This window comes from Perna viridis, chromosome 1 (genome assembly GCF_037379345.1).
Source record: "Perna viridis isolate PV_CMFRI_1.1 ecotype Kerala chromosome 1, ASM3737934v1, whole genome shotgun sequence".
NCBI classification, from domain to species: domain Eukaryota; kingdom Metazoa; phylum Mollusca; class Bivalvia; order Mytilida; family Mytilidae; genus Perna; species Perna viridis.
Window position 1 is genome coordinate 29093839 of NC_142445.1, and position 12549 is coordinate 29106387.

The 12549-nt window shown below is 31.7% G+C and overlaps 1 protein-coding gene across 1 annotated transcript; it reads left to right on the forward strand.

The window, feature by feature from the left end:
• Positions 1 to 1450: 1450 nt before the first annotated feature.
• LOC148628219 (uncharacterized) lies at positions 1451 to 11532 on the forward strand. The gene is made up of 4 exons (XM_088564612.1): positions 1451 to 1491; positions 1669 to 1735; positions 2697 to 3476; positions 10835 to 11532. The coding sequence occupies exons 2-4, from the start codon at positions 1678 to 1680 to the stop codon at positions 11443 to 11445; spliced, it is 1449 nt and encodes a 482-aa protein (XP_088420738.1). The 5' UTR covers positions 1451 to 1491; positions 1669 to 1677; the 3' UTR covers positions 11446 to 11532.
• The last annotated feature ends 1017 nt before the right edge of the window (positions 11533 to 12549 follow it).

Genomic DNA, 12549 nt, shown 5'->3' on the forward strand with positions numbered 1-12549 from the left:
AGTCTACTATATGATATTAATAAATGAGTGTAAAAGAACCTGTAAGTTATCATGTGTTACCTTTTTCACAATTAAACTTGTAAGTATGGACTTACTGCATCGGTAGGGTATGCATCTACTGCTTTTATACAAAATTTTACCGAGTTGCTCATGTTATGCCATTCAAAATAAAAGATAAGAATAGCTATGACATTGTTCTTAATCTTTAAATGACCATGACGGTCAACGGCTTCATCATCTGTATAAGTTTTAAGGTGCGAAGATTACTCTTATGGCAACTAACCCCTTTTGCAAGAAATAATCTGCCACAAAGAAATAGAAAAGTTTTTGAAATATGAGTATTTAATTTTTAAAGAGTATTCAAGACAAGATTCGTGCGGGATTTAAAGAATATATTCAAAATGTTAAGACTAGACAGGGAAATAGACACACAACAAAGAACATGAAATGACAACAAAAAACAAAAAACAAAAAAAACGGTGAAGAAATCGATTTTGAATACACCATAATGATACACAAGATCATGATGACGACCGTTACACTTCGGTAGTGATAATTTTAATCGTGTAGCAACATAACCCTGTTCTATAGTTCTAATTATGAAATGTCTAGCATGGTACTAAAATTCCGCATAGTTTCAGCAAGCTCCGGCATGATGTATGAGCATCGGTATTTTTGAAGAAATACGAAAGGAAATTATGACATCATTTATGTATGATGTCTACATTAGACGCATTTCATTAAAATTGTGATATTTCTGTCAATTCTGCTGAAAGTAAAAGTTTCACAGCTTATTTTCAAACAAACACGAGACATTGAGGTAGTTGTATTTTTAAGAGAAAACGATAACTGTAGGTCATGTTTTATTGCTACATACACAACCATGTTCTACACGGCAATTACCTAGACGTCTGTTCAGTTTGTTAACCGATGATCAGATTAGGATAAATCTAAAGTTTGGCATAGTCCAAGGCTTGTAAAAAAGAAAGACTAAAAATGTCAAATTAGAAAATTAATTAAATTTTATCGGTAGGTTAGAAGCCATGATGCTTTTATATGTATATAAACTAACATTTCTTGAGCAATATCATATACTTTTGCAGTACAATGGGTGTTTATTTGAAAAAAAACAATTTAGTTCGTGGGTCATCACAAGTTAATATGATAAGTTTACGTATCGTTTAAATTGAGATTATTGTAACCGTGAAAACCACAAAAATATGTATCCCTGAAGAAAATAGTATCTTTCACCGTAATATTGCATTATATAATGACAACAAATAATGAATGTACTATGGATTTGCATTTCCTCAAAGACTGCTGAAAATTAAAATATTAACATGTAAATGTTTAACCACATGATTAACATAATGTGGTGAGTGCGAACGTTTCCCGGTTTTGTTACTCCTATATAAGCATTAGTCGTCATAACTGAAAGCACAATAATTGTATAGTTATCTAGTTATCGTGTAAACAATTCAAAGGTAGAAGGTAAGATAGAACAAACGTTTTTTAATTTCTTGAATTTAATTTGAATTATAATGATATTGAAACCATTTTCAATTTTTGATGACTTCATTTATGCTAGAGAATTTTATCAACGTTCATTAAAGTTTCAAATTAGAGTTAACGTGAACTTTCCATATATATCTTTGCTTGTTTTTTTAGGCCCAATTGATGTTCACAATGATAACCCAGTGTTTCAATTTGATGACTTTGGCAGTGGCCGCTCTAGGTATGTTATACATTGACCTAATAATTCAAAACTGAATGGAAAACATGAATTGTTTGTAAAAAATGAAAAAAAAAATATGAATATACATAAATACATCATACATAAATTTGCATTCGAAAAGAACAATTGTATATAATAAAATAAAAGATTCATAAACACACGGAACATGAGTTAACTGGAATCGCAAAGGTGATATCAGAATTTAAGAATGATTGAATGATTGATTGTAGTTCAACGGTCTACGGTGGATATGGTATGCATTTCAAGACGCGATTTTTGTCCAAACGAATCGTGCTTTAAATTTTCCAATATCGTAAGTCGATTTTTTATGTTCAAGCATGCAAAAGTAACAGCCTGCAATAAACCATTCTGATTCCTTTAAAACCAGTCGTTTATATCTAAAATAAAAAAAGGTCGTCAATACCTAATTCTTTAATGCCATTTCCTTGACAGAGAAACGTTTACTTCCGACTTTAGTGTGACTCGGCAGGGAAACCAATTCACGATCTCTAGCACTTGTTGCCAGCACGCTTTTATGAGACCACCGAGTTATTCAAATCTTAGAGCTTTTCTAGGAAAAACATGCTGGTGTAATTACAGGAGTATATCTAGTAAAGCAGATGTATGACGCAGACAACAATTCAAACTACACATTAAACTTTCATGAAAAAGTTACTTTCTGTTTATATTGCGGCTCTCTAACGAATTCACTAAATACAAAACTTCAATAAAACCCCAATGTACTTAAGGATTTGTTGACAACGTAACCTCGTAATTTCTATATCTAATGCAATCTGGAACTTACATTGAAGTTGTACATGAATAATTATATTCCATTGTTTTCTGTTTTATAAAGCTATTATGACACCCCGGTAATGGAATTAAAACCAAATGTATAAACATGAAATTTGCAAAATAGCATTATGAGTTCAAATATTAACGCATTTGATTATACTTACAGCTTACAGTGGACAAAAAGACATCAAGTTTTCAAGTGGTCCAATAATCGGTTCGTCTGCCGATGGTATTTTAAGAGGGTCTGATCTATTAAATGTTGGATCTTCTGATAATGTTATACGTACAGGATCTGTATTACTTGATGATGGTTTAACTACTGTCATTCGCCGAGGAGGTTCTTCTGGCTTTGAATCATCTGCTGGAGGAGATCCTATAGTTCGTAAAGTAGTATCAAGTAACATTGATGGAACAACTGTTATTAAGAAAGTCGTCGGAGGCAGAATCGGCTTAGGTGAATCTCCAGTCATACTTGATGATAGAACCAGAATAGGGGATTCACCAGTTGTATTTACAGGAAGAAATAGGCTAGCAGACTCACCAGTTGTACTTACCAGAAGAAATGGGTTAGAGGATTCACAAGTTGTACTTACTGACAGAAGGTTGGGCGATTCACCAGTTGTACTTGGCGATAAAATTGGATTAGGTAGTCAAGTTGTCCTGAAAACTGTTGGACATGGTGGTTCCAGAAGAGGATCTGTTGGTGTCGTCAAAGCAATGGACGGGGTAATTGACGTACTAGATACTGGTATCAGAAGAGGTCTTTCTGGTAGAACCATTGGGGTTTCAGAATCTGGAATCATCAGAGGGTCAATTGCTGGAAATATTGGAAGTAAATGTACAAAATCATGTTACAAAGATGCTGATTGTTTCGGTAACAAAGTTTGCGTAGATGTTGGATGCAATAGTGTTTGTCGCCGAAGTGAATCCAGTGGTTATACCAAATAAACATTAGTTTTATAGGTTTAAAATCCAACTCTCATGATACTGTGATATTAATTAATTTTGTACCATTATTGAATGTGTTATTAAATCAAAATAAGTATTTGTTTTCCTTAGCTTCGATGATTGAATTCAAAGTGAACCATTGCATTTTTCTAAGAAAGGGATGACCCAAACAGTTAACAATTTTGTACAGGAATGACGTAATTAGTTTTACGCTGGTACCTATAAACTGTGAAACGAAAACAAAAGGAAACAAAATGAATCGGACCGAAATATATCGAAACAAGAAATAAAAGAAATGAATGAAAAGAACATCCTTTACATCGTTTCTCATTATATATGTACGTATACTTCTTTTCCAAAACCGTAAAAATTGGTCCGAGGGCATTACGGATTAGCACTTTTAGGAGGGTGCATATGATATGGATAATTTAAACCTTACTGGAAGGTTATTAGAATAGAACAGGGTTTACATAATGAAAGGTGTTGTTAAATTATGTTTCTTTTTCCGGAATGTTTCAGATTTCATATGTCTAATATTAAACAAAAAAGGTATTAAATTTAAAAGTCAGTAGTGAAACGTCAACTCGATTATTGACAAAGTCGACTAAATTATGTTTGCCAGCACATTTCAATATATACATCAAACAACTATACAGAATACAAGTCAGATTTTTTTCTTCACTACAAAAAAGCATTAACCTAAAAAAATGTTTTTGTATAATAGATACGTAGTGTGCTGCATGTAATTGTATAACGTCTATTACCTTCTGTGCAATGTGTATTGGTTATAAGAGTCCATGTTTTATGAATAATTGATGCATTCATCATTACAAAAACTATTAATTCAACGTATTTTAGTCTTTATTTCAAGTAAATAAATTATACGACTAAAAAATTAATCAAGGGAACCAAGATTCTTACCGAAATGAAAATAATGTAATCCAGGGACAAATATCAGACATTGGAAAGCAGACACACACAACAAAGAACATAAAATGACCAAGATAATACATACAAAGTAACAAAAGTAAATGAGCAACTTGCACGCTACTAAAATATATGTCAATACAACAACATACAACAATTACTATAAGCAAGTATACAATCTGTATCAGGAAAGGTTCAAAATACGAGGGAAGTAATTTATATTCATCTCGAAATGGTAATCTTAAATCGGCCAATTTTTCAAGTTCCGTGTCTAACCTGTTAAAAGGAGTTTCATAGCTTAGACTTTCTTCAATTTATTGATTGTCCTACTGATACACAAAATTCAAGATTAAGAATGTTGTTACTAAAAAACAAAAAAAGGTAATCGAAAAAATAAATTTTCCAATTTCATATTATATTAAAGTGTTAAAAATTTGTGTCGCTCGAATTATATTTAATCATCTGAATATTAGGTGTATCTTTATTTTTCTGATTGAAATTTGTGTTTTTGCATTGTTTCTTAACTTGCAGTACTAGATTGGCACTTCTCTAGAAATTTGAAATGCATGATAACTAACAAATGTGTTATATCATGGTAAATAAGTGGTTTTAACATTAACACAAAAAAATCAATTAAAAAAATACCTCTTATATTCATATTTCAAATTTCGGTATTTCTATACACGTGTTTCAGGGAGTAAACAGTTTTCTACAACAATAGAGTCATGTACATTTGAAAATCTAAATCCAAACGAATTTTGTATGCAGGAAGTTCTCAACATAAGAATGCCAAGCGAAATCCAGCATCTACATGTGCAAATCTAGGAATAGAGACTCAGTGTTGTAGAGCAATAATGTAAATTTCAGAACTAATCTATGCGAAAATCTCAATAAAGGGCATCTTGTCTTTGTGATTGGGGTCAGCAGTTTTTCTCCTCAATACTTTTTGCCCTTGACGAAGGCCGTAAGGCTGTTATATTTGGGTTCATTTTATGAAGTTTTTTTACGTTGTATTTATATTTTATTTGTATTCAGTTCCTTTTTACCTTTTAAACGTGGCTATTGTTCACTTATTCATTATTCTTCTTTACCTTAAATTTGAGTCAGGTCACAACATTGTTTTTATTTGCACTCATACGTTGTGACCATGTCCTTTTTTCAAAACTATTCTAAACATTTTCATTTTTTCTCACTGTTTATCCCTAACACTTACAGAGACCCTGTAATTCCGTTTCTAATTATAGCGGGTTTTGATATGTTAAAAGGGCGATCCGATTAACGATAAATAATGATAGTGTAGGGATCGTAGAACTTCCTTGTAGTTGATATATCCTAAATGTATTTAGATAAACTCTTTTCACAATATATCTTTAATTACGATTTATATACAAAGTACGAGTTTGGGCTTTCCTATTTGTATATAACATAACATATACACAGTTTACTATCGAAAGTATTCTTTCCTAGAGACTGGAACTCCTATCATTCATGAAGCTTTGCGTTCTTCACGACATTAAAAAGGGGTTCATGCGTTTTGATGTTTTGTTTAACCTTATTCTGAAGTTAAATTGTGCTGTAGTACCAGATTTTTTGTCCATGAGATTGGCCTATACATCATATTCAAGCTTTCTGGATCGTTATTTTGAAAAAAAAAAACATATATAAACTATGCACCATAGTCGTATTAGAAGTGTTTTTGTTATAAAAGGATGGTATTGTTAGCTTAATGTCCATTGTTATTTTTATAATTATATATATATATCAAATTTACAAGTTTCTTGTTGGCATACAATTTGTAGAACTGCATTAACATGACAAGAATCGTCAAGTGTCAAGACCATGAAAGATAAAGTTGTGAATATTTTATTTAAATTATGCAGTCTCACCCAACGACCCAATATCGTTTGATTGAGTATCAGATCGGTTTCCGAAGTATTATGATTCGCTCTGTAAAAGTAATGCTAATGGGTTTTGGTTTTAGTTGATACACGAGTAATCGTGTTAAGATGGTACCACGAATGTTTTCGTTCGTCTGACCGTTTGGTGTTAAAAGTAACCGACATCACACTGATAATGTAGTAATATGTAGTTTCCCTGAGTATATTTGATACAAGCAATTTACTTTCCAATTTGGTGCAATGAGCTTAAGTCTTACAACTGGCATTTGCACACCATCCGCCGTTTTCTTTCATGCAATACACTATGCATTAACATTGAATGATTTATGTGCTCCTCTACTGGCTAACCTGTCCCTTCACACTTATAAGGCTGATTTTATTTCGTGATCTAATCCAAAAAAAAGAAACATTGTTTAGCCATATTTTTTTTATTTCAGTTTCCGCTATATAGTGACGTATTATCGTTATCCAATCACCGTTTCGGGGATTTTATTTTATCAGATCCATCATAGGAGTTTACCATATAGGATCCTACAGAAACTTTAAAGTCGGCCTCATATCTTGACTTACACTTAGAAATCGCTGGTAAAGGAAAACTATTGACCAAACTATATAACAATGGCTTTTCATTCCGTATCGTCAACTTTCATCTGTGGCAACATCACTTTAGTACCTGCTTATGGAGTGTTCATATCACAATTCATACGTTATACCAGAGCTTGCTGTATTTAAGTAGACTTTTGGTACCGCGCAAGACTTCTTACAATTAGGCTTCTGGAACAGGGTTATGTTGCTACAAGATTGAAGTCATCACTACACAGAAGTTTTGTGATCATCATCATGAACTCGTAGATCGCTTACGTCGTATTCATAAGAAACTGATTTGTTCAACGTGTCATAGTGACTCATTTACTTATGTTACTTTGTATGTATTATTTTAATTATTTTATGTTATTTGTTGTGTGTGACTGTATTCCATGTCTAGTCTTTGTCTCTAGATTACATTCGTTTGATTTCCACTAGAATCTTGGTTCCCTTGATTACTCTTTCGCATTAAGTTTTGAACAATTATGTCATATTGATTACTCCAGATTGAAGGATTGCCATATTTAATTTTACATAACGGTTTGTCTTCGAAGAATAACACGATCTAGAGTAGAACAGATCAACTGTCGATAGTAGAAATGGATTTCACGTTTAATCAACAGTGGGTAAAGTTCAAGTTAAAACAAATAAAAACTAACTATCTAATCTAAACGTATAAAAGTAACAGGAAAAATAAAATATGTATATCGGCAACAAAATATGGAATTAGAAAAATAGAATACATTTTGGAAATATAAAATTAAAGTACAAATGACCAATCGTTCGAAAAGGAAGCAAAGGTAATCTGCATACACAATGATTACAAGGACAAACGAATAACTGAATATAGAGAATACAAAGCAGTACACGAAAAACAACAAAATAAGTTGCAGTATAAACTCCAATCAACAAAAAACAAACAAACAAACAAAGAACAACAAAAGCTGAAGTGACATCAGGTGACCGGAAGAAGAGCACGTCCGACAGAGCTGTTCCTAACATATTACAAATAAGTTAAATACTGTAAGTTAAATTGGTTGTAAAACAGGAAAAACGTGAAATATAACTAAATATATAGATAAGAAGCTTATTTGAGAATAATATGAAATAGAATTCGCTTCGACCAGAGCAAATAAAGTGTAATAAGAAATATACTGCCCAAAAACGGAAACTTATCCATTTTACGGGGTTTTGGTCAGTGCTGATTTTGGAAAGTATTATTATTTTTAATATAAAGTACAACATGATAGAAACAAATATTCCACATTACATATATAGAAAACTTGATTTGAATACAGACATTACCTCTTCTAAGCCAAAGGTGAGTCCGATATAGAAAAAGAAACCCAAGGATAATGAAATTCCTTATATGAGCTCTCGTTTTGAGCTTGCACAAAAAGAATGCGGCTCAGCATAATATTTCTATTTGATTTATTAATAACAACTTCATCTCAATAGTCTATGAACCTAGTGTAACTTAATATTTAAACGAACGACTTTAAAATATAACACTTTATCTAATCAAGCATTATCTTTTTAATCTGAGCTAAATTGCAAAACCTGTGAAAAGTTACTTCAAATACATTTGCAAAGAATTTGAAATTCGATATTTTAAATGTTATATCAGAAGAAAAAAGACAGACAATTTTTTTAATCCTCATGTATTATGTATAAATCAGACGCAATTTATTTTCGAATATCTTAATAGCAAATTGTAAATACGTGATTTACACCTGGTTTTATTCATAAAAATGTTGTATTTTAAAAAGAGATAATTATAATAACATGGATGATGTTTTATTGCTACATTCACAATCCATTTCAAAACAAAAAATCTTTAACTTCTGTGGAGATTTAAAACCGACGACTAGATAACGGCAAATCTGAATATTTGATAAAGGCTCTTCAAAAAGAAAAAAAAAGCAAACATCTGTAAGAATGATGAAACTCACTAGTTACGGCAGAAGCCACAATGTTTATATCTTATAACATTTCTTGAGCAGTATCATATACTTCATTCGTTGATTTCCAAAAGTATATCAGATCGTTGGAGTTCATTTCGAAAGGTCATTACTAGTTCAAATGATCAGTTTAAGTATCATTTAAATTGCAATTCAAAGTTTATCGAAACCATAAAAAACACAGAAATTGGTTTTCCTACACAAAATAGTACTTTCATAGTAGAGTGCATAACATAATGACAACAAATATTTTTTGCACTATGGTTTTTATTTCCTGGAATACGGCTGAACATGAAAATTTGAAAAGTCAACATGTTAATGTTAAACCACATAACTGACATAATGTGGTGAATGTGTGCATTTCCTGATCTTTTAACTACTATATAAGCCTTGATCGTCAATTGCTAAAGCACAAACTTCGTAAAGTAGTCGTGGAAATAATTTGAAGGTAGAAGGTAAGAAGAATATACTGTTTATTTACAATTTAAAAACAATGATCGTTCTATAGCTTTTCCATGGTTATTTCTCGATTGATCTTAAAACAGTTTTCACTTTTTTAATATTTTCATCTATCTGAAAATTTTATAACGTTTTACTCGTTTTAATTTATTCTTTTTGTAAAATGATATTAAAGGTAATCAATATGAAGACTCACTAAAATTGAAAATTTAATTTCAGAAGTAATACGTTTTTTGATTGGATAACAAATTTTGCCCATCATCTCATAGACCAAATTTTGTAATGTGTCTATGACGTTATCAACCTTTTCTAATTATTTACTCTTTAAATTTTGATACTTAAATTAAATGATAAGAAATGACATATTTTTAGGCCTGATTGAAGAACAAAAATGAAAAACCAATGTTTTCTGTTGATGACTTTGGCAGTGGCTGCTTTAGGTATGTTATATATTATCCTGAAAAAAAAATACTGTTTTTGATACAAGCAAAAAATCTATAAATATACATTAATACATAATACGTGATTTACATTCGAAAAGACGAATTACATGTATTTTCATCAAAGCAAACAAAACTATACCAACAGAATATCCATTAATTGCTATTAAACGCAAAATTGATATCAAAATAATAAAAAAATATCGACTGAATGATCGTAGTTTAACGTTCTTCTGTAAATATCGCATGAATTACAAATCGAGACATTTTGTCCGATTGAATCCTGCTTTAAACTTGTCCGACACCATAAGTCGAATTTTTAATGTACTCATACACAAAACAACAGCTTGTAGGTCGTCCCAACTGAACATATTATCATTACTCCTCGTCAATCTACCTCTTTCACGCCGATAGCTTGACGGATAAGCAGAAATATTCGATTCCATAGATTTTGGTATGACTCAGAATGATTACCTCTCGCATGCGTCTATGAGACCGCCGAGTTGGTTGGATGATCTTAGAAATATTTAAGATAAACAATTCTGGTGTAATTATAAGAATAAAGCAGGTGTATGAAACAGACAGCTATTTCCACTAAACATAAAAATTTCAGTAAAAATGTACTTTTTAGTTAATGGCGCGGTGGCTTTCAAAGTCAATTCACTTAGCGTCTTTCTATAATACTTCTATAAAATCGCACTGTACTTAAAGGGTTGATGACAACTTAACTTTACATTCATAAGTTCTGTGCAACAAAGCAATTTGGAAATTTCAATTTAAGTTGTACATCAATTACAATTTTTTTGTCGTATACAAGTATTATGATACCCAAGTAGGAGCATTGCACCCAAATGTGTAATCATGACTTACGAAACAGCATTATGCTTCCAAATAATTAACATGATCGATTATATTTACAGCATACAGTGGAAAAGATGACATCACGCTTTCAGGTGGTCCAATCATAGGATCTTCTGTCGGTGGGAATTTAAGAGGGTCCGATCTCTTAAATGATGGATCATCTGGGAATGTTCTACGTAGAGGATCTTCATTACTTGATAATCGTTTAACTACTGTCATTCGGTTCTTCAGGTTTCGAATCATCTGTTCGAGGAAGTCCTATGGTTCGCAAAGTAGTATCAGGTAACACTGGTGGGACAACTGTTATTAAGAAAATTGTTGGAGGTAAAATTGGGTTAGGTGAATCTCGAGTGGCACTTGATGATGGAAGCAGAATAGGGGATTCACCAGTTGTATTTACTAGTAGACGTGGACCAGCAGACTCACCAGTAGTACTTACCAGAAGAAATGGATTAGGTGATTCACAAGTTGTACTTACTGACAGAAACGGGTTTGGAGATTCACCAGTTATACTTGGCGATCGAAGTGGATTTGGTAGTAAAGTCGACCTGAAAACAGTTGGACATGCTGGTTCCAGAGGGGGGTCTGTTGGTGTCGTCAAAGCAATAGATGGGACAATTGACGTATTAGATACTGGTGTCAGAGGAGGTATTTCAGGTGGAATCACTGGGGTTTCAGAGCCTGGAATGATCAGAGGGTCAGTTGCTGGAAACATTGGAAGTAAATGTATAAAAGCATGTTACAAAGATGGTGATTGTTTTGGTAACAAAGTTTGCGTCGATATTGGATGTAATAGTGTTTGTCGCCGAAGTGAATCCAGTGGTTATTCCAGATAGACATTCGTATTATCGGTTTAAAATCCAACTTACATGATACTGTGATATTTTTTGTATTATTATTAAATGAATTATTTAATCAAAATATGTATTCGTTTTCTTTTATCTTTTTTTCACTTCATATGTTAATGATCAGAAACATGCAAATTATTGACAATGCACTGAAATTAGAACTGAATTTGCATTTTAAAAGATTCATGGATGGCCTGAATAGTCAGCAGTTATGTACATAAATGACGTAATCAATTTTACTGTAAACTGCTAAATGAAACCGAAACGAAATAATTTGAAATGAAATGAAAACAATACCAAACAAAACAAAAAATAAAACGTGTCGAAATGAAATTTAAAAACGAAATACATCTTATACAACTCGTTTTATAAGTACACATAATTCTGTGTTAATGCCAAACAGTTTGCCAAGGACATTTCGGACCATCACAAACGGCTTTAAAATAAGAAAAGATGGTATGAATTTATGTTTATCCGGGAGCGCTTAAAATATCACCTGTCTCATATTAAATAAAAAAGTACTTGACTGTCTAGTCATTGTCATTGGAATAAATATATTTTTTTTTTTGCTCTCCTCACATTTCATTACTTTTTAGTTAAATGATTTGTTATAGAGTAGAAATAATATAATATGTAAAGAAACGAGGAAATAATGTCATCTGGTCAAAAGTAAAGGAAAGTTAAAGATACACATATAATACTGGAAATTAAACATGATTTGGTAGAAAAAGCCTGATAACTCTGTACTCTGTGAAACAGGAAAAACTTCCTTTACTATCCTATCTTCTTTCAACAAATATTATATTTGTCATTAAAAATTACCCTTTTTTATCTTACATGAAGCAGTGATTTACCGAAAGCTTCCTGTGTAATAAATTATTCCAATTGGAAACTTAAAAATGATTTTTAATTTTGGTTTTCTAATAATAACATTCTTAATTTCGAATTTTCTGTACCAGTAGAAAGATCGATGATATTGAAGAGAGTAGAAACAATGACAATCCCCTACGGAACTTGATTGATTTAAAGGGTTGCCAGTTTGTTGAAATACTGGGGAAAAAATGAATTCACTCCTTTGTCATTTTAAACTAT

Excerpts from the sequence above, each read along its gene's own strand:
- LOC148628219 (XM_088564612.1), top strand. The coding sequence starts at position 1,678 with ATGTTCACAATGATAACCCAGTGTTTCAATTTGATGACTTTGGCAGTG. Across the intron at positions 1,736-2,696 it reads TTTGGCAGTGGCCGCTCTAG|CTTACAGTGGACAAAAAGAC; the intron begins GTATGTTATACA and ends TTATACTTACAG. Across the intron at positions 3,477-10,834 it reads ATCCAGTGGTTATACCAAAT|CTTCAGGTTTCGAATCATCT; the intron begins AAACATTAGTTT and ends TGTCATTCGGTT.